Raw genomic sequence first — 24,853 nt, 5'->3', positions numbered from 1 at the left:
GGGGTCGTGTCAAGTGCAGTCCTTGGAGGACAGGCTTTCTTCAGATTTGAGATTCCCTCCAGGCTCAGGCATGCAGTGCATGAAGCAGAAAGGGATCTTGCTCTTCAAATTCTTGAACTGCTTTTATAAAAATTATTTTCTCACATTTGACACTGCATGTTTCCCTTGCAAATTTTTCCTTGCTATGCTGTGAAGCATCCCAGGCACATGCTGGCATAAGGTGTGCCTGCTGAGCCACCATGCCTACTGATTTATTTTTGGCAAAGACACCTGCAGAGTGCCACAGTACAGCCAGGTGAAGGGTGCCCGTGGGTGCAGGCAGACATAGCCATTCATGGGGACACTTCCTCTGTGGAGAGGCTGGGGCCGGTGCAGCAAGAGAAAAGGAGACAGGAGGGAAAAGTTTAAGCACCAAACAGGCATGAAAGCAAAATACAAAACCTCTCAGCTTCCAGGTGGACTCTGTCCTTCATCCTGTTGTGTAGAGACCAGGTATAAAGAAACTTCCATTTTCCTCTTTGTTTTATTCTGATCTTCCTGAAAAATTGCTGCCCAGTGCCCACAGCAATTCTGAGGGGCTTTTTGAAGAGAATAGCAATGGTCCCAGAGAGTTTGGAAGCTGAAATTACCACTGCAGCACTTGAGCTTAATGTCTTGGAGATGACTGGGAGGTTGTCTCAGGTTGCAAGTGCAGTCTTCCCGTAGGCCTGCTGGACTTAAGCTCAAATTTTCTGTGCTTGATTTTCTGTGCTGTGGTGGAAGTGAGGGTGAACTGCTGCCTTGGGATCATCTGAATTATGTCTGAGGCAATGGGGAGGAGGCAGCCACTGGATGGGCCTTAGAGAACAGCAAACCCTCATTCTTGGCTGTTGTGAAGCACTTCAGGGTTCAAGCATGTTTTCCATTTGAGTGGCTTGCATGATAAAACTCAAGCAGGCTCCTGAATCCCCACAAGTCTCCAAACAATCTGCTGGAATCCTTTTCAAAGGTTCCAGTGGCAATTCAAGGACAATTCCCTTCCTTCGATGACTTAGGGGTGTTACAGTACATGGACTGCAAATCCATTCACAAGGAAGATCCCTTTTTATTGCAGCATCATAAATTCCTCCCCATCCCCTGGTGCAAGGACCACCCAGGGCACTAGCAAGCTGGGCTGGAGGTAGGTTCCCACTGCAGCCCACCCTCCCTGGCATGAATGGCTTCCTTGGCGTAGGCGTGCTGAGAAGAGACTACAGAGAATCACTGCAATTGTGGCTGAGTCATTTTTATTATTGCAGTTTGTAGGGTTTTTTTGAAAAAAGCAGAATTTCTATTCGGTCCTTTCGAATGTGGTTCAGTTAGAGAAAATAAGGGTGAGAGTTGCTGTGTGTTCCGTGCTTTCCTTAGCTGTTTGTATGGCTAAATAAACTGTCGCTTACTGTGATCTGTCAATGAACTACACCCGCTGGGTGAGAGGAAACAGGCTCAACCCACTGCTCCCTGCCCTCAGGAAGGTTCCCCTCCGGCAGGCCCAGCCACAGCTTCCCTGTCAGTTCTCCACTCAGGAAGCTGTGCTCAAGAAGGAAAGAAACAGCAGCACTAACGTGACTGGCATGTGTTCCATACACATGCCATTCTTGCTCATAATTGGCTTTTTGTCTCTAATCCCAGAGGACTGACAGAGGGGAGAACTTTGCAAAATTTAAAATAAATAAAAAAAGAATAAAAAGAGGGCAGAATTATAGCCCATGTGGGAGAAGGGGAGAGAGATATTTTGATCCTTTCAATTTGTGCAATGTCTAGAGTCAGAGGCTCCTAATGTAGGAATGAGTTTATAGATATTCTTGTGAAGCATCTAATAATACACAGAACCCTTTGCTCTGGCTCTGGTGCGTGACTGGGTCTCTTAGCCATGACCCAGTCATACACAATGCTCGGCAGCACAGAGGCTGAGCCCAGGCTTGAAGTTTTCACAGCTTGGTAATCAGACCCGGTTGGAGCCTGGCATTTCTGCCTCGTGAAGAATTCCACAATTTGAGTTTAATTTTGTTTTGAATGAAAACAATGTAAAAATTGCCTGTGGAAAAAAGTGTCAGGCTTCTTGAAGGGGGGAAGTTGGTAAAACAAAATGTTTTATTTTGACTTGGAGAGATTTTTAAGGAAAAATTCACATTTGGTATAATACAAAAATATTCCCAAGTGAAAAATATACTTTTCTACTCTGAAAACTCATGGTTTTTTTCTTCCTAAATTATTCCTTTTCCCTGGGCCCCATCAGGAATGATGCTTTCTAACAGGGAACATATTCTGAAAGAAAGTTTCCCATCAATTTTAGAAATAGTAAATCTTCACAAGATCCTACTCAGCAGTCATGAGCTGAGGTGGAGAGCAGGGAGGGAGAAGCCAACGTATTGATCACATCTGGGACCTTGTGTTGTACAGTTCGAAAAATTGTCCTAAATCATGTCGTACTTGTGCTAGCCTGATGCACTCTGTTCCCTGCAGAGTGGAGGAGAAGAGCCTGGGGTAAGACACTAACAGTGCGAGAGCTGGACATCTTCTAGGGCAAGAACCTAGCACTGGGAGCAGAAAAGCTGCCACTCCTACTGTTGTGCCGTGGCTCAGTACCGAGGCAGCACTCTGCTGTCCAAATGGAAATGCTGCACCTAGAGCTGCATCGAACTTGGCCCTTTAGGTTTTCAGACTGGAGCTAGGAAATTGCCTCCTGGGTTTTGGCAGGATGAGAACTGCAATTCTTCCCAGGTTGGAAGTAGTTTCTTCCTAACTTCCTAAGTCAGCTCCATAATTTCCTCCAAATCTTGTTCTAGTTACAAAATTGAAAGGCTTGCACAAGTTGGACTGAGGAGCAGAAATGGTCCTGTATTTCTGCCCAGCTCTGACAAGTGTGTAATGCTTCCCTTTTCTGTGGACAGCAGAGACCTGAAGATGGCAACGCTGCGTCCAGACCTCTAGGTCTTATCAGGTGTGATTCAATGCCGTAATATTGGGGAGGCAGGAATGAAATGAAGATGCCCTTAGTTACCTGTCTAACAAAAACTGTCACCTGTTTTGGGTGACTGCTCAATGTTTCAGCCTTGCTTCCAGCACTGTTTTGACCCTGTTAATCAGCCAATTTTTATAGTACCTTGTTGCTTAAGAAAGACTTGAGAGTGCTTCATGACCCCTGTACAGTCAGGATCAAGTGTATTTTCATGCTTACATTTGACATCAGTCCAGTAGGCCAGTCACAACACACATCCATCCCAACTGAGTGCAATTCAAACCTCCAGGTTTTTAGACTAGCTTTCTTATTTTGAAAACAAGGCTAATTTTAATGCTGAACATCACATCTGGAAAATATTTGCATATTTTTCTTCTCTCAATCAGAGAGCTGAATGGGAGGGTTTTATCAGAGTGGCTGACATGCATTCTTTTTTTAATCTCTTTTAGAGATTATGTTTTTTCCTCTGATGCATCCAAACAGATCCTTAAAGTGATAGAAAAGGTGAGAAAAAAAATTGAAAAGAACAAAAATGCTGAAAGCATGACATGTATACCCCTGGACAGCTGTAGCATGCAGCTGTGTGACAAGAGCTTAGGTGAAAGAGTGATGCCTTTTCAAAACTGTCCTTTAAGAGTGGGCAATGAGCTGTGCTAGAGTCAGGAACATGTGAAGGATTGTTGCAAGGGCCAGATCTGAAGTTTGTAAATAATAGGAACAGTAATAATTCTACCAGTAATTCTAACAGGAGAGTGGGAGAAGGACTAATTAAAAAAAGCAGAAATGCTTTCTTTGCAGTGCTGGCAACTACACATCAGCAACATGAACCTGCATAGTAAAGCTGACCAGACACAAGTGAAAGTAACCAATCTCCTTTCCAAGGGAAGTCAACCATTAAAAGAAAATAGACAACACCAACTGCAACCAGGAAATAACTCTGTTGGTTTTAATATTTTCATGGATTATTTGCAATGTAGGTAAGGGAATTAGGTTTCCTTTTTTAAAAAAAGTAACAGTTGGATGTTACCACATTGGTGTACTTTAAGCCCTGTGAGACATCTTAACATCCTCCTTTCTTGTCTTTCTGCTTCAAGGCATGAAAACTGAGCCACCTATTTAGCAAAGTGCTTGGCATCACCAAGATGAGGGTATTTGAGCTCTCTTACAGGCTCAGCTTTCATTTCAGTAGGTCTGATTCTGATCTTAGGGGAGCAACAAGGACTATCTGTTGCAGTCTGACTGGCAGAAACCGAGCCTGTGCATGCATGAGAGAACAGAATCAAACCTACCAAAACTACTTCTGGCTCTTGGTTGCCGGCTGCCGCCTGTACGCAACCCTGATTTTTCCATTTCCCCTCAGCTCAAAGAAAAGGAAAAAAAAAGAAATGAAAATGGAAAAGCCAGAAAACAATCCCCCCCAAACAACCCATCTAGGCTGTCTGTTAGATTCAAGGCTTTGATCCTCTATTTGCACAGAAAGGAAGACATAGAGCTGCTAACTCTCATTGCACGGGGCCAAGGGGGTTCTGTAAAGCATCAATGGACAGACAGGATTAGTTTGAACACAGATTGCATACCTGTAGTCCTCCTTCTGGAGGGCTGTATATGTACCACAAGAGTAACAGCTGCTGACCCGAGGAGTTCACAAAAGAGACCTGTGCCAGGACAGAACCTCACTAGCTGCAGTCCAGCGAGTGCCTCTGATGACTCGCTTAAAACTTGAGGTCAGCCTGAACTTCCAAGCATCTTCAAGATAGTTCCTGGATAATGGGGACTTCCGAGCATTGGCCGGGATGGACCTTTTTTTGTCATTTATTTCCAAGAGGACAGTGAGGGAATAAGACGAGACTCTTGGTCAAGGAGCTGTAATGCAGGATACAGCTCAGACGTTAGAGCAGCAAAGCCAGGGCTTATACAGCGCAAGAGCATCTGTCCCCGTTGTTATGCATGTGCTGCTCCAGGCATGCAGGGGCATTTACTAGGAACTGGTGCTTTCTTCCGTCCTCCAAGCGTGACAGAAGTTGGGGGCCTGTGGTGCAAAGGGTGCTCTTTAAAAAAGGAGGTATAAACTGTAACTGAATTTATTGGAACGCAGGGTTGTTTCGTCAGGGGATGTGATGGAGGAAAGGAAGGGTTCAAGCTTTGAGAAGCAAACTTGGGTGAGAACAGGCACCTTTTCACTCTTTCGAACACTGTAAATAATAATAATAATTAAAAAAAAGACCAAATGGCTGCCCTCCCCTGTCCCTCCCTCCCAGTCCCAAGGCTTGCCTTCACATCATGCTCTTCCTGTACTGAGACTGTGAGCTCTGTTTGGGTTTTGAGTCCGACTGCTGCAATTCAAACTGTTTGTACAGGTCCCTCAACTCTTTGATCTCCTGCAACACCCTCTTGGCTTGGCTCCAGGTGGAGGAAGCCTCCCCCAGCAACCTCTCAGATTCCTGCAGGATCCTTTCAGAGTCCGACTTGGAAGATGATGAGGAAGAAGAGGTGGTGGTGGTGGTGCTGGTGTTGGAATCCTTGGTCTTTCTCTTGCCTTCCCCGTAGCCCTTCACCTCTGTCAGCAGTTCCTGAGTTTTTTCCAGTTTCAGTGCAACCAGTTCTTGTATCCGGGACAGCTGCTCTGGTTCTGCTGAGGCAAACTGAGCCTCCAGCCCCCTCCTCAGCACTGCCCGGTGCGTGGAAGAGTCCCGCCGAGACAGAATTTCTTCCATGGAGGCACATTTATTCTTTTCTGAGTGCGAGAGCTTTTTGGGGACCTGTGGTGTGTACATGGTCCCTTTGTCAAAGGAGTCATTGCGCTGCCCCGATCTGTCCCATGAGGTCACCTCCCGTCTCGGGAGGCTCCCTGTCCGGCCTTTCTCCGATGACTTGACGTTCTCTGAATCTGACCGGCACCGTCCAGCAGTAAGATGTGCCACTGACTTATCCAGATCCACCCGGAAACTGTCTTCGCAGGTGCTGTGATCCTCTGGAGAGGCGTCTTCCTCCTGGATCAGGTCGAGTGTCAACATGCCATCAGAGGTTGAGGTAGATGCCTGAACAAGCAGACAAAGAAGAGCTGTGTTGTCACAGGAACAGGCATGGCTGCACACTACTTCTGAGTGTCTCTTATACCTGAGATATGCATCACCTGTGCTGGGATGCGAAGATGGACCACGAATACTAGCAAGCATGACCTAGTGACAGAGGCACAGATATGCTGGGTTCGTGGTTCTAGCTGAGATGTGGATCAGCTGAACAGCCTTGGACAAGCCATCTATGCTAATCCATGACTGAGTTCCCCAGCTGTGTGGCTATTCTCCATCAGGAACTTGAAGGAGCATTTCATTTTCAGCATCAGGAAAATGGGCGTCAGTGAAGGCAAGCTACCACTTTGCAAAAGGGTTTGCGCAATGCAACAGTCTACTAGAATGGAGGACTAGATCTGATCACCCAGGACAGCCCTGGGTCTTAGGACAATTTTCAGTTCAGGCCAGAACTTGTATCTACTTGTAAATGAAATAGTTACAAGGGAACTTTACCTATGCAGGTGTATGGAATTTGTTATACATACCACAGCCATCAAATGTCCCCGTGTTGGAGGGCGTCGGGAGTGCTGTATTTTTGCTCTGTCACGTGTTGGGTGGGCGAGGTAGCTGTCCTCTTCGACAGTAACCTAAAGTGGTGACAAAGGCTAGAGAACGTCTGGGAGCACAGGAAATACGAGCCATTCCTAGTTTCTGTAGCTGTAATTAGCCAGATGCACTGGGGCAGATCATTTATTCCTTCAGGATTCCCTTTCTCTTGTGACCTGGCCATATGCTGAGGATGAACTTCTCCCACATACCTCTGGGCCAGGATCCTTCGCTAAAGGCTGTCAGGCAGGAGTGCTCAGCAGGCAGAAGCTTGGGTTGCAAACAGTGAATCCTGACCTCAAACACAGATTTTGCAATTCTGTAGCGCAAATGTTTGATGAACAGGAGGAAAGCTGTGATCACCACCTGAACCAAACCTAGTGCCCAGCTGGAATGAGAAAGGCAGTGCATTCCTGATGTGCTAACTTGCTGGACTCCTCTGGCTGCCCAGCTGTGCCAGGATTGTGTCTGGGAGCGCAGCCTGACCACCTGGTGTTACTGGGTGGCTACAGTCTGTAACACCCTTCCTAGGGAGTGTGCTCAGGCACACACAGAACTGATAGGTTTGTAAAACCTGCCTGCATGTACTGGTCCCAAGGGCCATCACTGGTCCAGGACTTGTAGGTGGGACTCGCTGATCTATGTGCTTACAAAGTTGCACAGAGGAGATTTGCAGGTAGGGCCAACAAGAAATGGGGTGTGGGAATCCAGCCTTAGAAGAGTCTTGGGGTGTTTCCCTAGTCTCTCCCCTCTGTGCCTTGATGGGATCAGATCTACTTAAGTCATTCCTGACAATTATCTGTTGAATCTGTTTGTAAAGATTTCAGTGACAGACTTTCCTTGAAGCAATCTGTATCATTGTTTGCTATGCTGCTTTCTGCTCTACAGATTTTCCTATGGTCTGACCTTTGTTTTCCTTCACTACAGGGTTTTGTGTTGCCATCCAAGAGAACAAACAGCATCACAGCTGTGGGCTGCCTGTATTGCGGTAAGCTGAATGTGGATGAGATAGATCTGAGACAGATCTAAACTGAAGAATAATTGTCATGAAGCATTAATGTGAGACAGTATTGAACTGCTCTTTCAAACTGCAGCCCTGGTAGTGAGGGGCGCAGCCTTCTCAAGGTAGTTGTCATTCACACTGGAATAAACTACGTGGGAATGCTCATACTGATCTAAACCTGGTCTCTGTCAGCTCAGCTGTGGTTTGAAGCGTACACTTTGTCTCCAGGAGGAGGCTGAATTGATGTTTCTTTGTTGTTTTTTTTCTAGTAGAACCTGCTTTGCATAATTGTGGTAGTTACTTTGGGAGTTTCATGCAGCAATAATGCTGCCACTTTGGAAGTGGTAGGAGCTACGCTAGTTAGATGTGTTCTCAAGTAGGCAGGGCTATACTGTTCCAGGGTCCTCCTATTGCTGTCCCACAGTGCACTGATGCCTCATCTCTCTGGTTGTCCCTTCTTTTCCACTAAATGGAGAGCTTGACTTGTCTTGACAGAAATATATATGCCACACAGTGCTGAGAAGGCAGGGTTAAACATTCCTGGTTTGATTCTTGAACAGTAGGAAAGGATCTGCAAAGTTTAAATGCCTAGTAAGTCCCCTTCCTTAGCCAAAAGAGAGGAAATGGGCCTGTCTCTGGGAGATGGTGATTGAGAGGGGAGGGGTAGGCGGGATGAAGATGGACTGAGGTGGGTTGACAGATGCTGCCGTGCTATTAGGGTGCTCTGAAGATAGCATAAGATGATATTGGGTTTCAGTTAATTCCTTAATTCGGTTCCACTACTTAAAGCTCCTTTGCAAACATGAGCACACTGCATGTTCACTCAGGAGCAGTGGATGGGAGGAAAGACTCTCTAAAGCCCTGGGAAACCATTCCAAACATAGTCCCACCAACCCTGTGTGAGGCAAGGCTGGGCTCCAAAGTGGAGGCATCTCACTGGGGCCAGGTGTGACGGGAGGGCACAGAGCCTTGGCAGCTGCCCTCTGCCATGACTTTGCATCGGTGCTGCACATTAATCCCAAGGCTGGGAGGACCAAACTTTCCCAGACCTTTGGAAGAGCTCACTCTATAAGTGTTAGTGGCTGTGTTTGAGTGCAGTCCATAAAAAAACAATGGCTTTGCACTCCTTTTAAATAGGAAATGGAGAGGATAGGAGCGGCTGCTGCTGTCTCCCACAGTCTAAAATCTTCATCCAAGATTAAAGTTGAGACAATGGAGCCTGGGTCCAGCCCTCAGAGTCCTGCTTACCTCATCTAAGATGCGGTTTTTAGCACGTGTGATTGCAGAGTTGAGGGCATTAATCCAGGACTCTTTCTCTTCTGGACTCACAGCCAGGAAGATCAGATTTGGTGCCTACAAAAGAGGGAATTCAGGTCAGCGCCAGTGACTAAACTCATACAGAGATGCTTTCACACTGTCCCTGCCCACAGAAAAGCTACACGGCCTTTACAGCTGGCTTGCCTTAGTGGGGAAATGCAAAGCAGACCTGATCCTCCAGTCCTGCAAAATGGCACTGGTCTGCCACACACTGCACCTGGCCTCTCTGCTTCTTGGCAGCCCTTTGCAAAGCAGACCATGATTCCTTACAGTACCCAGCTTTTCAAACCAAAAGCTGTGTACCATATTTACTTCCCTTGTGGCTGCAGTTCTTCCTTCCCCCTCTTTGCCCTCCCACACACCATCCTAGATTTTGCCCTCATCAAACGATGATGCAGCCTTTCTGTGCGTCTGCTGCTCACATGCGATTTATCTGTTGCCACCTCAGATTTTGACAGAGTCTGTTAGACAAGCAGCTACAGTAGGTACCCACAGAAGGAACCTGATTTTCCATACTTTGATATGTCAGATGCACACTGAGGGCAGAGCAGTTCTGAAAATACAGCATGTACAGGGGATGTAGGATCCTTAGGGTTTTTTTTAAGTTAGATACTCAGTAGAAATGAGTTTTAGCCTTCACAGCATTTTGTTCAATTCTTTCCATTGCTCAGGGCGCTTGGGGACAGTGCAGCCGCTTTCCATTTTCCCCTTCCCTTTTCGCATTTCATGGTGTTATACAATCCTTATCAAAGTGCGGGGCGGGCAAGCTTGGTCTACTGAAACAAGTCAGAATGAATAGTGTAAATCCAGATCACATGTGTGGCTGTGGGTGGGTGCGTGCCAGAGACAGCTTGTAGTTGGAGACTGGCTCTCTTTTTGCAGTGGCAACTGAGACCTCGTGGGAAGTCCTGCTCCTAGGTAGCAGTGCCCCCATTCTGGCACTCGTTAGCTTTCCTCTGGGCAGAAAGTACTCCTGGGACAAATTCCCGTGCAGTTCTTTTGATGCTGCCCAAATCTGGGCAGCAAACCCAGGGACCATCAGCACCCCTCCCTTCCCTGTCTCCTCCTGTGAATAAACAAGTGCAGTCAGCTAAACCACAACTGCCACAAGCGGCAGCAGTAAAATGGCTTTGTCCTTGCTCCTGGCAAATGTTCTGATACCTTCCTTTGCCAAAGTCAGAATACTCTCAGGTAAATGGATCCAGAGCTAAGTGCTTGGTCATATTTGCTTAGTACACCAGAGGCCTGAGTCCTCTCCCAGCAGAAACACTGATTCTCTTTCCATATGCCACTGTTGCTATCGGTCCTGACGTGGTAAATGGACATTCATATATTTTAAACCACGAGACATGATCTGGACTCCTACACAACTCAGGCTATCCAGTTTCACCCCCCAATTACTGTGTCAAACCTCAGGCCTGGAGCAGGCAACTGAGAGGCAGCCTGGCCTGCACCAAGAGCTAATGGCTTTCTTGGGCTGACCGTGTGCTTGAGAGCAAAGCGTACCGTGTTTCCAGGCTGTCTGGAGTGGGCGAGGGTAAATTTGCTGTGGTTCTTTTTGCTTCTGCTTTTGGACTTCCTGAGCTCTTCACATTTCTCATAATCACTCAGGTCAAACATTTCCTGTATGTTTTTTTCATCTTTTACCTGCAAAACAAAAATAAAATTACAGCCGTGCAGATGTCAGAGAGGCAGTAGTAACAGGGCTGCTGCTCCAAGCCAGCGGGGTGTCTCGCTGAGCTGCTGTGTGCACAGGGTGTTTCAATGTACAGAATGTGTGCTGGAGCCTCTGGTGTGTTAGGTGGTCACTGAAACATTGTGCAAGTCTTCCACCTTAAGACACAAATGCAGTAATGGCACTATTAGCTGGGGAGTGCTACACTTGGTTTTGGGGGGGAGAAGCAGAGATTTTCAACATGATAGTTTTGACTTGAGTCTCTTCTGGAATGAGGGGGACATATTTATTAGGATAACTTGAAAATCACAGTCTCCTAGGTTAATTCCTGCTTTGCTACAGATTCCTTTGGGACTTAACTGCCTCTCCCACCCCCAAAGTTACTGGTGCTAGGCTGAACTGATATGCAGGTGTGATCAGACCAGTTTTTATGCTCGTGGACCCTCAAAATGAACAGGATTTACTCCAGCAGCAAGGAGAGGACCTTGTCTGCTAGGAGGAGGTTCATGCGGACGCAGGAGATGCTGGGAGGAAGTGTACTTTCATCTGCTGATTAAAAGGGGCTATCATATTAGCGCTTGTTGCTTTTCTGGAGAGAGCATAACAAAAGTTTGAGGGATAAAGATTAGCACTTCCTATTTTTACCCTGGTGATATTACTGAAGCCTGTGCTGACAGCTGATTTGGGGGGTGGATAAAGCACATCCAGTCCCAGATTACCTACACAATGCGTGTGCTGCTCTCCCCTGCTGCTGAGCCTCATCCCTTGTGAAGGGGCCATGGGCAGAACTCATCCAGGCACCAGTGACTGCCCAGATCGTGGAGTTTGTTTCAGCAGCTGCTTGCCAGGCTTTCACTGGTGGGTGGCTCGCCAGGTCTCCAGAGACCTTCGGCAGTCAGGGGATTTGTGGAAGGTTTCAAGAAGGAAGAGAGTGCTCAGGCTTGGCCATCACTGACAGAAGCATTTCTTTGTTGTCCTTTAGAGAGCCATCGAGTGGCCACTTTGCAGCTTCTACAAGATCTCATTTCTTCCACGTCCATTCCCCAACACCTTCTGTATCAGCCACGGTATGACAGGCACACAGCTATAGATAAATATTGCAGATGTTTAAAGATGTGACTTGCACAGGGTCACAAAGGCTGTGTGGCTGAGCTGGGGAGGAAGCCAGGGTTCTTGACGCTGTCCCATGACAGACAGGCCCCTGGCATGAAGGTGCCACTGCTCAGAGGACACTTGGAGCAAAGAAGGGAATGCGCAGCCTGTCTTCTGCCTGGCCCCCTTTAGTTTTGTATGGCCTTCCTTTTCACTGCTCTCTTTAATGCACTATCCTCACATCCCACTTCTACAACAGGGGAGCTCTACTCTTCCAACAGTAAACATAAGGAATGTAGGTAACTGGGATGGGAAAGAACTTGGTTTTGCATGTCCACTAAGGACAGAACTGTAGCAGGCTCAAATCCATGTCAATCTGCTTAATCCGACTCCAGCCAGGGTCATTACAGGCTGGGATCTGCAGTGGAGTTTGAGTAACTCGGGTGGCAGAAAGGCAGACGGTGATGAGGTCTTAGCTCTTGGATTTCTTGAAAGGACTCCACCCATTTAATATGTTTCCTCCCTAGTTTTGGGAGGCACTGAAGGAATTCCCCATGTTTTTTTCAATAGAAGTTAAACAAAGAGGCTGACTAAAATGCTGTAACCAGCTTCCTAACCAGAGACACAGATAAACTGACCATCTGGCCTTGCATAATGACTGCAGTTCCCCATCTATCCTTTTTCCTTCCATCCCCTGAGTTTGTCTTCAAGAACTAGGAGGCAGACACAGTACACAGCTATTCTTGAAGCCCCAGAAGCTACTGCTTATTTCTGCTTATAACAGCCACTGTGCATGGGCTATTGTGAACAGATATGGAAATGTATCTCACAGATAATGCCTATCTACATATCCTCCCTGTGCATTTCTAATTGGCTTTTATCTCTTCCCAGTACCATCCTACAATCCACCTCTTTCCAAGAATCTTGGCTGAATTCAGCCCTATTCATTTGCAGCAGGAAAAGCTGATCCCCTCTGAGCCCCCAGCTGTGAGACAGCAGCTGAGGCAGGAGTCCTTACTCCAGATGTTTGCTCATGTAGGTCACTGGGACTTCCCCAGCTCTTCCCTCCTTTCTCAGACACGCAGAGCCTGCACTGTGAACTCATGGGAGCTGGGACTCAAATATCTTGCCTCTAGGAACATCTACAGGAGGCTGCAGAAAGGATGGGTGTAATTGGTTCAGATAAATACCCTTTGGATGTACTAGTCCTTTAAAAGACTTGGACTGACAAGTGCCAGGGCTCTAACACCGTGCTTGTCTATGCATGATGCTCACGCATGATGCTCAGACGGTGTATCACTTTCACCAAAGTGCCATATATGTGTGTAGACCAGTTACAAAATGCTTAAGAACTGAGAATAAGCAACATCTGTTTGCATTAAAAGGATGATGTCGGGGTCCCATTTCTAAGTTGCAGACAAGGTGGGCAGGTTCAGCCTCCCCCCCTCTCCCCCCAGGTATTTTGTGAGGGTGGGTGCACGCTTGGCTACTGTTAAGGATGTGGGCCAGAGTGAGTCAGGTGCCTAAGGGTATGTCTGCCCTTCAGCCAGAGCTGCAGCACAGGGAGGAAGGGCAGGTTCGTGCTCACTTTGAATTGATTCCCTCTTGTACACAGCCTTGGTAGTATAATAAGGCCATAAAATGAATGGGGCTGTAATTTAGTCATTTGAATGTGGCTTTGTTCTGCCTTGGTGGTGGGAAGAGGTCTCAGCATCAGCCTGAAATGGGCTCCACTGCGGTAGTGCAGTGGCAGTGATTTCACAGGGCACGGGAAGGACAGCAGTCTTGTCTCACAAGGGGCATTGCCAACTAATTTCCCCCTCTCTCCTGCACTGAGACATGGAGGCAGAGAAGTAAGCAGCAGAGCAAAAGAACAGAGCATTCAGTGTGTAAACAGTGAAACTAGAGAGAAGGAAGGTGAAAGGCAAAATGCTGTAACCAGCCAGCTCTTTTGTCCTTTGTCGGAGGCTACTGAGGCCAAAAAGAGGGAGGTGGTGGCATGAATTACAGAACTGAGCAACCTCAGAGGCAGGAGAGAATGAGTGCTCAGAGGCTGAAGATAGTCATGCAGCCCATCCTTTTTAAAAAAAAGCAAAAAGCAACCCCTGAAGATGCACAAAACTCTGGAACCACATGATCAGCAAAGCCTAAATCCTGGTCACCTACGTCAATAGGAGGTGGGTGAAAAACCTGCAGGGTGTCTACTCTCCTCCACATTTTCAGTGAGATTAGAGCCATGCAAATAAAACCCTTCAGGTTTCACCAGCAGAGAATTTGGCTTGATGTGTTCCCAGCACCCAGGCAACGTTATGGGTCTTCGCATGAAGTTTTGGAGACCTTTGGGAAGAAGTAGCTTCAGGTGTCAGTTCTCAGTAGGAGGGAACGAAGCATGATTTCTCTGTCACCCGGTGTGGTTTGTAAGGGGAATGGCAGGGGCAGCACAGTAGCATTGATCTTCATTTATGTCAGGGTGACCTACCACAGCTCGTCACGCACCCAGGGTGCTCTGTGTCTGAGGAGTTAATTGTAGTACTGGAGATTTACTATGACCATTACATTTGCTTGTATGTTTTCTTCTTCTTTGGTGAATATAGATTAAATACAGATTTTTGAAAGTGAGGGGTGATTTTTAGTCTCAGATGCTAAACTTGAAACACTTCAAGAAAAGGTCTGATTTCTGGGAAGGGCTATGTCCTCTGAATAGTCTTCAGTCTGGTCCCCCATCCCCAGACAGTTTGTCTAACTTGCAGAGAAGATGGCTTAAACAGGCTCTCCAGGACCTGACAGTTCCTCTTTTCTACAAATCCTTTTAGGGAGTCAAAAAGAAGCTTCCCTCTCCAGGGTGGTGTATCCTCTCCTGTCCACTGCATGGGGTTGCACACCTGCCTGTGAAGCAGCTGGGGCTCTGCAGACATAGCTATTTTTTGGATCCTGCTGCTTTCACTAGCCTTTCTTAAGGTCTCCCACACTGTAGTTTGAGGCTGAGAGGAATCAGGGACTGCTTGGCTTAATGTGCTAGGAAGGGAGAGGCCTGGATGGTTGATTTTGGCAAAATCATTCCCAGCTGGGAGGTGGCCAGCAGGTCTTTCCTTCCTCACAGCTGCTGAGTGCCTGGCATGCAGTGAGCTGACTCAGAGCTTCGTGGGCAGGTAGGTCCTGTACTCCTCACCCTGCAGGGAAGCTCTGGATTGAAACAATTAAGGTAAATAAATCCCAGCAATTGCTGCCATGGGTGTCTGCTGGCTTTGCTATCTGTATTGCACCTGCCCTAGGCGGACAGAACAATTTCTTGTCCTGGGGTTCAGCCTGGCTCCTCCCCGTGCTCCCAGAAATGCTTCCACGCTCCAAGTAGGCTAGGCAAGGGAAGGGAAACTGAGGCACAGAGCAGTGTCCCCCATCACCTAAGACAAAGCCAGGTCCCTAAAGCAGGGTACGTTAGACCCCGCAGCCATTAGACCAGACAGTCCCTGCACCCCCAGTGGCAGCTGCCACTGCTTGGGGTGTAGCTCCACTGCAGACAGCCATGCAGCCACCAGCTAATCTGGGCCTGCAGTCAGCGGTGAGATGTACTGAGGCTGACATTGCTGGCGCATTGCTAAAGTTCAAGGAGGGGAGCTGCATTCCTCACACGCCTCGCCCCCGCAGCTGCTGCCCCAGCAGGGTCAGCCCGAACGTATGCCAGCCACGACGGCACTCCCTGTGTCTCTGGGACGTGGCGATCCTATGGACATGTAGGGCATCAGAACATCAGCCATGGTACCCAAAGTACCTTCTCTCAAAGGCTTGTAGGGCTTATTTCTAGCCTTCCAGCTAGTCATGCTTCCAAAGGTCTGTTTTCTCCTGTGTGAATGCTCCTTTACAGCATTCTGGCAATGGGAGGATCCCTAATGCAGTTTAAATTAACTGCCCCTTGGGTGTCTTGCTGACAGAGAGTTAAAATTCCCTCCCTCATCAAGCTGTCACCTGCAACAACTCCAAACCTCCTTGATTCAGATCTGGGCTGCAGTCACTCAGTCACCAGGCAGAGTTCTGCAGTTTTCCTTAGATTTGTTTGGTGGTGATTTGCTGAGCAGTTCCCTGTTGAGATGTGACATGCTCAAAGGAAATGCAGAAGGTGCAGAAAATCACAAGACACCAAGTGTGACATATCCAGGAGACATTCAAGAGGTCATAATGTGTCTCAGGGTGTAACAAGAAACCTACAGATTCTTGGTAAGGCTGAATATCCAAACATGGGCAATCTCGGGGACAGCATCAGCCATGTTCCCCTCTCAAGCTAGGATGAAAGTTTCACTTCCTCAAGCTGAGCAGTTCTACCATCTATCAAGGGACAGAAATTTCTGCGGAGCTTAGCTAAAATCAGGCTGTCACTAAGATAGGAATTCACACATGTCTGCAACACGAGCTCTGGCAGTGCCGGGGAGCAGCAGTGGTGAGGGGACTGGCAGGTGACGGGGGAGACCTGAGTTTAATGGCCTGGCCTGTCACTGGCTCTTTGTTCTTCCTAGTTCCCTGGCTGCACAGGGGAGGTAACTCTGCGGTTCTGGTCTGCAAGGGAACTAGAAGAAGAAATACAGGAAACATTGGGAGAGTTTCAGGTATTACAATAACAGAGACCTGCAAAATGCTATGCACAGGGGGTAAAATTGCCCGTGTACAGCTGGACACTGCAGATGGTCCAATTTTTCCTTCTTTAGTATCAGTTAAAGTGCACTTGTGGCAAGAAGACAGGGATATAGATTGTGTGTTTGTGCAGTCACTGGTGCAGCAGGACCATGGTTTCAGCCAGAGCCTCTGGACCTCGGTAGAATAGAAGTGGCAGTGCTCCAAGAGACTGCCTTCCATCTGCACACCTGCATCCTGAGTGGGAGATTGCACCATGAACTCGGTAGCTCAAGGGCATGAGCATGACCTTCCAGGCCTTTTCACTGCCAGACTGCTGCCCTGAGCTAATGAGGGGGTGGCAGCAGAAAATTGCTACCTACTCCAGTCCCTTGCCCCAAAGAGTTATCAGCCAAGGCTACCAGAAACGCAGGTCTCAGAATCAACTGGCCCCTGAACAACACCCTATGCTGGAACCAGCTCGTTTGCATCCCAGTGCTGTGCTGTAATCCCAAGGCTGTGCTGCCTCATCTCACAAACTACCTCTGTTGCAGGGAAAGGGAGTCAGGCTGTGTGTCGTTTGTGCCTAAGTGTTCTTTGGTTGTGCAGGACAGTGTCATTGAGACAGAAAAGACACTTCGCTGAAACTTTTCACCTTGCTCTGCAAAGTGTAGAGCAAGAGCAGGAGAGGAAAGGAAGGGGCAGCAGGTCTCAGCCATGCAGTCACAGACTATTCTTGGCTACAGCCAAAAGCCAAGGGTTTAAACATCAGGCTGACACTTAGTACCACCCCTGTCCGTAAACACGTATGCACAGCTCTGATTTACACCTTGTACATGCTGAATGCAGTGGACAGCAACATATTTTCTTCGCCTACCAACCACAGACATGACACAGAGCCAAGAAAACATGGCCACCCCATACACAGAGGCATTCACCAAGTGCAAATGCAGACCATGAAGCATCGTCACAGTACCAAGTGTGCGAACAGCACATGCACAGAAACACCAAGTACTTTGCAGGCTCCATCACACGCATGAAACATGTATGTGAATGTTAGACACTACTTTGAATGTGCACAGACATGCACACGCCCCTTCCAGGCAGAGAGCGAGCTGTGCAGTGTTTGATGGTGCTGTAACAAATAAGGAACGAGAACAGACTACTTTTCAAGTGCTCTTGTGCTAATTGAGTCGATGCTTTTGGTAGCAAACAAGAAAAGGCTTAAGGAAGCCCCAAGAAGCATTTCCTCATTAACATCTCGTCATCACAGAGTCCGTTCATGCTGTCTGGACAGCCTTGGGCTTCCTGACAGGAAGTGGTAGGAGCCCAGCTGTGTCTGTGTTAGTCTGACGGCTATTCCCAAGTGTAAAGCAATAACAAAGCTGTGCTAGAAACAAGAGAACAATTACCAGAAATTTGCAGGGGGGGAGGGAACCTGTGTGGAGGACAGCAAGGGGAAAGAATGCAAAAATGATACTGAGAAGATGTTCTTTTGCTTAGCAGAGCTCAGCTCACTTCAGCACATCTTGTCTTGCATGTTTCTGCCCTGAATGCTTTTTTTGGCTGATGACCAAATACTTAATAATGAAGGGGTTTTTTTGCATAAGTTCACAGAGTTCGGCTTGCAGCAGGGGTACAGATCTCTGTGCAGGCTCAGAGCCCCTGGCTGAACAAGGTCTGTAAGCCTCAGCTACCATTTTGGTGTGTGGTTGGAAGAGCCAAAGGTTCTAGGTGTTAGAGCAGGTTTCACAGGTTCCAAAGGTTGATGCCCTAATAAAAGAACATAACTCAAAAGCCCTGTTTGCATTTTCCAGGTATATCAGCTGGTCTGATAAAATATATTTCCTCTCCTTACAGGCTTGGCTTCTGCCAGGCAGAAAGCCCAGGCTTCCATCAGGCATTCACATCTTCTCCTAACCAAAATAAATAAATCAGGGCTAGTCTCTAACCTGCAAGCCGAGGTCCTAGGTAGGCAATTGAAAAAGCACGCAGATTCCCAGCAGGTATCAATGTGGATATTGATGGGATTTTGGTAGTCTGACTCTGCCTGTGGGAGTTAGCCTTTTGAAAACCTATCCATTCAGCCCTTCCAGATACCAGACTGGTGCTTAGCTCCAAGCAGTTTTACTGCTCCGTGTTGTCTTCATGCAACATCATTACCTGCCCTGAGCTGACATCTTTCCCAAGGGATCCCACAGTGTGTGACAATTGTCCCTTCCTAGGCACCTTGTGCCTTAGGGAGATGAGTGTTATTAGCCCTGCTTTCCAGATGGAGAAATTCAGGCAAAAGTAAATAAATGTCTGGTTTGAATTCATTTAGTGAGTGCATGGCACAACTGAGGATAGCATTCAGGAGTCCTGGTATTTAACCCCTTCTTCTGTGGTGCTTTGAGCTGACAGGGAGAGGACAGGAGTCCTGCTTTACCCACTAAACAACCTGCCTTCTGTTCTAGAGCAGCCACTGAGCTTAAGAGGAGCTGACAAGAAACACCAAGGTTAATATGAGAGTTAACTCATAAGCTCATAAGCTCCACATTGCTCTGATGGCTTTGATGGAACAAAAATAATTTATAGCAGAGGAGGACTTTGATCTTTTGCGGAAACAGACAATTGAGTCTCCTCTCCCATCACTGCAGAAATCGGACTGAGGTTCAACCTGTCTAGTGACCATTTCCACTAGAGTTTTCTATTCACGTCTCCTCAGGGGCTCTGCTACTTAATTCTCTCTCTGGCTGCATCCAGTGCCTACCTCATCAGCCACACCAGCAGTGGCAGGGATTCAGAAATGGAAGGGCCTTTCTCCAGAGCAGCAAAGAGCCTCTCACACAACTCATCAGCGCAACCCAGCAGTGGCTCCATTTCCTCCACTGGGCTTAATCTGGTGTGTGAAAAAACAAAAGAGGCTCTGTCCTGTTCTGATTGACAAATCCCAATTTATTAAGCTATTTGCAGGAGCTGCAGGCACCTGCTGCCAGGAAAGCGAGCATACAGAGGGAGCCTCGTGCTCCAGGAGCAGAGTTCTGAACACGTGTTAGGACCTGTGGACAGGACGGAGTCCTGGCTATGGGCCTCCCCAGGGCAGATCTCAGTTCTTGTTGGTATGTGAAGGCCTGGATTTGCTAAGGAATAAAGGTCCAGTCAGTATAAAAAACCCACAACGTGTTAAAAGACTTGTCTGTCTTTGAACAGAGAGTCTTGGAAACGCACAGCAACAGGGAGTCACACCAAACACATGCCCTCCGTCCACACACACGCACACAAGCGTGCTCACCCAGACAGGCAGTGCACTGTACCACGTGCCAGGTGGCTGGAGCCACCTCGTATATTGAGATTCCCAGAGATGCTGGACCCAGTGATACAGGCATATTCTTCATTCCCACAGGCACACAGAGTCACTTCAGTGCACATGCAGGCAGCCAGATGTTACCTCTGTAACCACATTTCTACACAACCACAGTTTCTTCCATATAAAGACATAGGCAGTCACTGCTGCATGTTATTTATGGTCTTTCACACACATATTCATACGCGTAGAGCCACAGTGCTGCTTCAATTGCACATGTGTTAGTTTTTTCCCTGTAAAGAAATACACACACGCTCCCTGAAACAAACACAAATGCTCCTTGTTCAGAACTAGCACCCACATGGCCCCTCAGCCAGCCTCGTCCCTCTTCTGGGCTCAGAGCACACAGATATTTGAGCGGTAGCTACCTGGACATATTTGGGAGGGAGGGACGGACAGACAGACATCTTTTTCCTGCACATCTTCACTGGTGTAGATTACTGTATGAATACATTCTCACTTGTGCAGGCTTTCCTTAGCCAAGTAGAGCCTTTTGCTGTCAGATTATTCTCCAGGGTTCAAACAGTTGAGGTACTGGAGAGAGACATAACCACCCACACAGCAGTGCTGGGTGTCCAGGACATCCCAGTGGTACCGCAGCCAGTGGCAGTCTAGCTGGTGATTTCAGGGTGGCCAGGATTTTGGAAAACACTCTTGTTTTCCCAGGCAAGATCCAGAGTATTTCCCATCAAAGGGAGAGTTCGCACAACTGCTTAAAGGAGTGTATTGTGCCAACGCAGCACGGCTTTGCTGTCCCAGACAGCTGCTGTGCAGGTCTGGGCTGCAGACAGAGGGTCTGGGAGGATCCTCCAAATGGGGCAGCTCTGGAGGAGTTTGCTAGCATGGAGCCCAGCCACTCGGCTGGCCTCCCCTGTGAGCATTCCCCTGTTAGGAGTGCAGGCACCACAGTGTATTTGTAGCAGGTACTTCCAGAAGCTGCTCAGGGCTTATGGGCACTGAATAGCTTTCTGGAAGTGCCCTTTTCCTCTCCCTAGCAAAGGTACTCTGAGGAGGTCCTAAGCTCTGGCAGAATGCAGCCCGTGGGCTCAGGCGGTCAGTGTAGCCTGGGTGGCAGTCAGGCCTCCTGTCCCGCCTGCAGAGACACTGCAGTGACAGTCCCAGCGTCCTTGTTCTGCCTTTGCTTCAGCAGAGCCAAGTTTCCTCCTCTACCCACCCATATGACTCCTTCCCCCACTGAATGGTGGTGAGATGTTCCTGTGTCTCTCTCTAAGTCCCCCCAAAACCACATACACAACCTCCCTGCTAAATCAACTGTGAATTACAGTATTATTCAATCCCACTGCTGATACTGCACCTTCACACCTGCTTGAAGGACCATACAGCTTCCTGCTAACATTGTTAAGAATCTATCTGCCCAGCCTGCAGGGAATTCATAATTACTGAGCTGCCTAGTCCTGCCTATTCCCAATCCCGCCCATTCCCAATCCCTTCCCAGCAGTTCCAGCTGTGTCGGCACAGCCGATGCAGTCTGATCCGAGCCCGCACCTCCCCTATCATTTGGACTTGGTCATGATTATTCTCTTCCAGGTCCTGGCTCAAAAAGTACAAGCTCCAGTTCGATCCCCATTAACTGGGCTTAAACATATGTTTCCGCTCAAGCACATGCTTCAGTGCTGCCTTGAATCGGGGCCCCAGTACAGAAAAGGCATTGACCCAGACTGGTAGAACACAAGGCAGCAGGTAAAAATCCTTCCAGCCATGTAATCTGTCTGTCTAGCAGTTTCTAAACTCTGATCTGTGGCCCCAGAGGTATGTGAGCTGCTTGTAAGAGTCATGCAAGACAAGCAGGCCTGCTGTTGAGAAATACATGCTGTACAGTCTGCATTACTACTGGAAAATTTGGAAGGACCACAAATCAAAGGAGATTTGTACGACTCGCTGTGTACCTCTCGCATCCATCTTTCCATCTAACTTTTCCCATCTATAAATGTATCTATAGATTCATCACAGGTTTAGTGTCTCACTACCACTAGGGTTGCCTACAGTCTCTAATCTTTCTTTTAGTATGTCTCTACCTGCGCATTTCTAAGGCACCCAACCGCACCCTGCAGACAACATTTATTCCCCACGCCTATGTCTCTCTCCGGTTCTGGAGCAGCCAAGAGATCAATGGGAGCAAGCTGTGAAATGCCAACACATAGCTAAGCGCGACCTGGGCTTTCAGTCCACTTTTAGGTTCTTTCTGTGTTCTAATAACCCCTGATCCATCTGTATTTTGCCATGCCCCGTGATTCAATTAGCCTCTAAATCATATTATGCTTGGCGCTCTGGACCCTATTACCTCTCCAGATCCTCAGCTGGTAAAGCTGGGCCAGGCAGCCATGCATCTGAACAACAGACCACCCTGCAATGCCCGTCAGAGATGGACCTCCACTTATGGGAGGAAACACACAGAGACCCAGATCCATATTTTTACCCCAAACGCCCTGTCCTAACACCAGCCTGACTCCAGACAGCCCCTGTGCCTCTTCTTGTGGGTACAACTCTCACTAGTGCTAGCGAGTTTTTAAAAGGTAATCAGAGGGAGGAGTGCTGTTGCCTGGGGATTTCTTCCTGATGAATTTATCAAGGCAAAAACTAAGGGGGGAGGCTGTGCAAGGACAGCTGGATCCCAGCCTGCCAGAGCCTGCAACACTCAGCCTGATAGTCACATCCAATTAAGTCTAATGTAAACACTACATTAAACCCCAAACCCCAGCCAATGGTGAGCAGAGATGAGGGGGAGGAGAGGGGACACGTTTTTCAACAAGGTGTTGAATCCGTGGTTAAATTTCCCTGTTGTCCTCTTGCGGGGTGGTTCAGGGGGAAAAAAATACAAGAGATAAGGGCTCGATTCCAGCTGGGAGACCACAGTTATTTCCAAATAGAGCAGTGCAGCAGCTGGGAACAAGACCACTGTCGAACTTAATGACAGAGGACAGGCACAGAAGGAAGCTGGCATTTTCATCGTGGCGGAAAGAAGGATGAGGGTTTTAACTCTCGCTAAGTGAATCCTTTCATGTGTCCAGTGCTGGGAAAATGTCTCCCAGCCAGAGCTGTCTGTGAGACTCGCTGTTGGAGCTGACACACCAACCCAGGCCAGGTTTCTCCGCTGCTGACTTGGGGGGAAGAGAAGCCCCTGAGAAACCTCCTCAACGCAAGCTGGCGATGGAGGGGCGATGTCTGGGCAGAGGCGCTGGGGAAAGGCTGGGGCTGCTCGGCATGTGCTTTTCATATGCAAAGGGAAGGAAGGGGGGATGGGAAAGGAAAATGAAACCGATCGTACCTCCTTCTCCGAGATGTAAAGCTGATCTCCCTTCAAAACCACATAACGGTTTTTCCAGATTTCCCTAAAAATACCTTTCCCGCAAAATTTCCGCACCCAGCCGACCTTCTCTGGCTGCACAGATTGCTGGTTTCCATCCTGTTGCCCCTAACACAAAGAGAGAGGGAAGAAAATGGGGGAAAACTATTATTATTCTTGGTTTTACACTCCTCTTCTCCCCCCCTCCCTCTTTGCCCAACTTTTGCCTCCCCCTCCCTCTGGCCCCTCTCTCCACCAAAGCTGGGACCAAGGTACTTCGCTTGATTCACTCTACATAGATTTTTCTGCTGCAGACATGAAGCAACAACAGTAATACCGAGGGGACGATGCAAAAATCGCAAGCAGGGTTTTCACTCTGTGCATTATATAAGAAAGGCTGTTATGTTACATTCGCCTCATACAACGTGCATTTGTCTGTGGAAGGAGGAACAGGAGGCTGTTGGGGAGAATTTAAACTAGCTGATTTTTTTTACTGCAGTGAAAATTGCATTTTTGAGCCTTTTATGAACAATTAATCCTAGAGGCGAAATCTATGTATGGGTTTATATTTAAGATTTCTTCATAGACAGCAATAAGATGTCTGGGCACAGCAGACACACACATACAGCACAGAGCAGACAGAGAGCGACAGATAGATGGTGTCTCTGTATTTTATCATTTCCTTGTGATCAAAAATGAAAACTGCCTGCCTACATAGCTCCGCACTAAACGGCAAATAGTATCGCCTGGCGAATTCAAGAGGAAGGAGAGGCACTGGGCAGTAGGAGAGAAGGAGAGACGAGTGCTGGGTTTGGTTTTGTTTTGATCTGATTAGGGTTTTTTTTTTTGCAAGGCAAGGGCGGGGGGGAAGCAGAGGCAAAGTGAACAACTGGAAATCAAGAGACAAGCCCCCCTCCCCAAAATATCCGGGAGCTTCCCCCACCCCACCGTACCCCAGAGAAGAACCGATTCAACTCACCCTTTTTGCAGAATTATTTTTTTTCATCATTCCTTGGTGTGCTGCGCTGGAGGGAGATTGGGGGGGGGAATCAGAGAGGGCCTCCTCTTGGGGAGAGCGTGGCTGGGAAATACACAGGGTACCTCCTCTTACTCCCTCTCTGTCTTCACCCTTTGTAGATTACAGAAGCTCTCTAGTTACATTAAGACCAGCCCGCCTCTGTAATACATCCTTAGCCATACAGACACAGCATCCCCCCCCACCAACCGGCACCACCACCACCATCACTGAGCTCTCGTGGGCTTGCACTGGGCTGGCCTGGGCTCCCGAGCTCCATCTATAGCCGTGTGCGTATGACGTCTGGAGTTCACAATAAAGGGCGAATCGCAGCCCACGAGGGTTTTTCTTCTTTGTTTCTGACTCACTGCTGATGTGAGTGGCTGGATGTGTGTGTGGCTGGATGTGAGTCTGTCGAGGCTGGGGTCAGTGGGGGGCACGGGAGCAGACAGCACATTGTCAGATGTGTCCCCTCCCCATGTCCGAGTCACATTCCCAGCTGTGTCACAAGGTCACTGCAAAACTTCCTGGGAGACGGAAAAGCGGCCAGGTGGCACTGGGAGGGTTTTCTGCCAAGAAAGTGGTGGAGCGTTTAGAAGTATAAACAAAAGCACCCTGCAAAGAGGAGCAGGGAGGAGATTCCCTGGGGAGGGAGTCAGGGGAGAAGGGATGGCTTCCCAGCAGTGAGGGTCTGGTAGCAGGGACTTACACTGCAAAAAGACAGTGAGATTCAGAGCACAGCTTCCCAAAAGTGAGGAGTTGCTTGGCTTCTTAAAAATTACCCTTCTTCTGCTTATTTGGTCTCCCTCCTGCATGTCCTGCAAGTCTGGAACTATCTGAGCATGGGACTGAGGTCATAGACTGGGTTTATAAGAGAGATGCATGAAAAAGAGGGAAAAACA

At 48.1% G+C, this 24,853-nt stretch overlaps 1 protein-coding gene across 4 annotated transcripts in view; it reads right to left on the bottom strand.

Moving 5' to 3' along the window:
* The window catches only part of PLEKHO1 (pleckstrin homology domain containing O1), a 28,715-nt gene extending 4,340 nt beyond the window's left edge, over positions 1–24,375 (bottom strand). The window contains exons 1-7 of one of the 4 annotated variants that reach the window (XM_069794260.1): positions 23,916–24,372; positions 22,919–23,065; positions 10,424–10,564; positions 8,849–8,953; positions 6,537–6,638; positions 5,252–6,018; positions 3,161–5,172 (exon numbers count right to left, since the gene is read on the bottom strand). In XM_069794260.1, the coding sequence (XP_069650361.1) occupies positions 5,254–6,018; positions 6,537–6,638; positions 8,849–8,953; positions 10,424–10,564; positions 22,919–23,065; positions 23,916–23,945 (1,290 nt within the window). In that variant the 5' untranslated portion in view covers positions 23,946–24,372 and the 3' untranslated portion in view covers positions 3,161–5,172; positions 5,252–5,253. Of the gene's footprint in view, positions 1–3,160; positions 6,019–6,536; positions 6,639–8,848; positions 8,954–10,423; positions 10,565–22,918; positions 23,066–23,915 lie in introns of those variants that run through there. The other 3 variants (XM_069794261.1, XM_069794262.1, XM_009924810.2) reach the window with 3 other exon arrangements.
* Between the last annotated feature and the right edge of the window lie 478 nt (positions 24,376–24,853).

This window comes from Haliaeetus albicilla, chromosome 10, assembly GCF_947461875.1.
Source record: "Haliaeetus albicilla chromosome 10, bHalAlb1.1, whole genome shotgun sequence".
In the NCBI taxonomy this organism is placed as follows: domain Eukaryota; kingdom Metazoa; phylum Chordata; class Aves; order Accipitriformes; family Accipitridae; genus Haliaeetus; species Haliaeetus albicilla.
Note: the sequence above shows the minus strand (reverse complement) of the source record. Positions and strands in the feature narration are given on the sequence as shown.